Below are 3,160 nucleotides of genomic sequence, written 5' to 3' on the forward strand. Positions count from 1 at the left end.
TTCACCTTGAAAATTAAAGAGTCGGTGAGTTGAATTTAGTCTAGAAGATTAAATGTAAACATTAAATCATGCTTGAAAGTTTGGCTATATATTGCTTCCAACCTTCAGTTGTATTTGATTATGAAAATCAGCAGTAATGATCAATAAAATTTGTATTATCTTCTTCTTTCAGTAAAAACAAATTGGTATTAGAGCCTTATACCCTAATCTCATTTTCAAAGCCCAGAATTTGCCAAAATGAATACCTCTATCCCTGCTTCTTTTGTTCCCCAGTTAAATAAAGAAAATTATGGAAAATGGAGTATTCATATGAAGGCTCTCCTTGGTTCCCAAGAAGAATGAGATATAGTTGATAGAGGTTATACTGAATTAGATGATGAAGAAAGGCTGACACAAGTGCAGAAAGAAGATCTGAGAAAATCAAGAAAGAAGAATCAGAAAGCCTTGTTTTGGATATACCAAGGAGTGCAATCATATGATGCGGCTTGGGAGAAAATAACATCTGCTACTTCTGCAAAGCAAGCCTGGGAAATTTTGGAAAATTCCTTCAAAGGAGATGAAAAGGTAAAAAGAGTTCTCTTGCAAACTCTTCGAAGGGAATTTGAAGGTATGAGTAAAACTGAATTTGAATCAGTTTCTGATTATTGTTCTCGAGTACAATCTATTGTTAATGAATTGAAAAGAAATGGTGAAACTATTAGTGATGTTCGTATTGTTGAAAAAATTCCGCGCTCTTTGGATTCTAGATTTGATTACATTGTTGTAGGTATCAAAGAATCTAAAGACTTGGATAGCATGACAGTCGATGAATTCACGGGCTCCCTGCAAGCTCATGAAGAAAGATTAAATAAAAATAAAAAAGAGTTAAGCTTGGATCGAGCACTCCATTCAAAGTTGTCTTTAAAAAGCAAAAATAATTTTAATAATCAAGAAAGCAGAGATCGTGGTCGTAGAAGAGGAAGAAATTTTCGTGGAAGAGGAAGATATGTAAGTAAGAATAATGGATGGAACGGAACAAAAAAGATTCAAAGTTTTAGAGGATCACTAAGAGGACGAGGGCGTGAAAATCAAAGAGGAAGAGGACGTGGTTACTTTGAATGTTTTAACTACCATAAACCTGGTCATTTGGCAAGTGAGTGCTGGTATAAAGAAGAAGGGAAACATAATGCTAATCTGGTGAGTAAAGATAAATAGCCGGAGGAGGATACCTTACTGCTAGTATCTTACGGAGGAAATTGTGAAGATGTCTGGTACATCGATAGTGGCGCAAGCAAGCATATGTCAGGTAACAAAAATTTGTTTTCCAAATTAGTTGAAAATAAATATGGAGAAGTCAAATTTGGAGATGGAAAATCATACCAAATTAGTGGTGTTGGTGAAATAGAATTTAAAACAAAACAAGGAAAGGTTGAAAAGATGTCAGAAGTTTATTTTTTCCTGGCTTAAAAAATAATTTATTAAGTGTTGGGCATCTTTTGAAAAAGGGGTATGATATTCATTTTATTGATATGGCTTGTTACTTGTCAAAAAAGAATCAAATCATTGCTAGAGTTGGAATGAGTTCAAATAATCTTTTCTCACTGACACTTCACAATCATGATATGTCTTGTTTTGTTGGAATTGACAAAAGAATTTCCAAGTTATGGCATGATAGATATGGTCATATAAACTATGCAAACTTGGAGATGCTTTCGAATAGGAGGATGGTGATTGGGTTGCCAAAGATTGATCATCTTGATGATGTGTGCGGGACATGTCAGCTTGGAAAGCAACATAGAACTCCTTTCCCATCTCAGCCAACCTGGAGAGCAAAAAGGCCACTACAACTCATACATTCTGATCTTTGTGGCCCGATGTCAATTTTTTCTTTAGGAGGTAATCGTTATTTTATCTCGTTTATTGATGATTACTCTCGTAAAGTTTGGGTATATTGTCTGAAAGAAAAATCAGAAGCTTTCGGGAAGTTCAAAGATTTTAAAGTGAAAGTTGAAAATGTCACTGGATTAAAAATTAAAACCTTACGAACTGATCGTGGAGGTGAGTATCTTTCAAATGAGTTTGAGAAATTCTGCAGAGATAATGGCATCAGACATGAATTAACATCCAGGCATACGCCTCAACAAAATGGTGTATGTGAAAGAAAAAACAGGACAATTATGGAGATGGCAAGATGTCTTCTCAAAAGGAAGAATCTGTCGTAAATTTTTTGGGCAGAGGCAGTTTCTTGTGCAATCTATCTTATAAATAGATCACCAACTAAGATTTTATATAATCACACGCCGCATGAAGTTTGGTATGGAAAAAAACACCAAATGTCCATCACTTAAAAGTCTTTGGATGTGTTGTTTACTCTCATATTCCAGATGCAATAAGAAGCAAGTTAGATGACAAGTCAGAAAAGTGTATTTTTATTGGATACAGTGAAAGAAGCAAAGCGTACAAGTTGTATAATCCGGTAACAAAGAAAGTGGTGATAAGTCGAGATGTTCGATTTGATGAAAATTCTGCTTTTGATGATGTTGACATCGAAAAAGAAAGTTATCCAATCTTTTCACTTGAAGATGATAGAGCAATACATGAAACTAAAGAAACTGATGATCAGCCTGATAGCCCGATAAGAAAAACGAGAAGTCTTCGAGAATTGTATGAAGTAACTGATGAAATCGAACAAAATGAAGCTATGTTATTTGCTTTCTTTGCAGGAGAAGATCCTATTTCTTTTGTCGAAGCAAATCAGACAGAAATTTGGAGAAAGACCATGAAAGAAGAGTTTGACTCTATTCAAGAAAATAAAACATGGGAGCTTACTGACTTACCACTTAATAAAAGTCCCATTTGAGTAAAGTGGGTATACAAGACAAAAAGGAATCCAAATGGTTCAGTCAACAAGCACAAAGCTCGATTAGTGGCAAAAGATATAAACAAAAAGAAGAAGAAGACTTTACGAAAAATTTTGCCCCTGTTTCAAGACTTGAAACAGTCTGTTTACTAATCTCTCTTTTAGCCCAGAAGAAGTGGAAGTTATTTCAGATGGATGTGAAATCAGCCTTTTTGAATGGTGTCCTTCAGGAGGAAATTTATGTCAATCAACCACCAGGATTTATCAAGAAAGGTGAAGAAAATAAAGTTTACAAGCTAAAGAAGGCGTTATATGGGCTAA

At 34.7% G+C, this 3,160-nt stretch overlaps 1 protein-coding gene across 1 annotated transcript; it reads left to right on the top strand.

Moving 5' to 3' along the window:
* The first annotated feature begins 609 nt into the window (after window positions 1–609).
* LOC141680342 (uncharacterized) lies at window positions 610–2,839 on the top strand. Its single transcript, XM_074486596.1, has 3 exons — window positions 610–1,176; window positions 1,485–2,037; window positions 2,364–2,839. Exons 1-3 carry the CDS (start codon window positions 610–612, stop codon window positions 2,837–2,839), a joined length of 1,596 nt encoding a protein of 531 aa, XP_074342697.1.
* The last annotated feature ends 321 nt before the right edge of the window (window positions 2,840–3,160 follow it).

The sequence above is a fragment of the Apium graveolens genome, chromosome 8 (genome assembly GCF_009905375.1).
Source record: "Apium graveolens cultivar Ventura chromosome 8, ASM990537v1, whole genome shotgun sequence".
NCBI lineage: Eukaryota > Viridiplantae > Streptophyta > Magnoliopsida > Apiales > Apiaceae > Apium > Apium graveolens.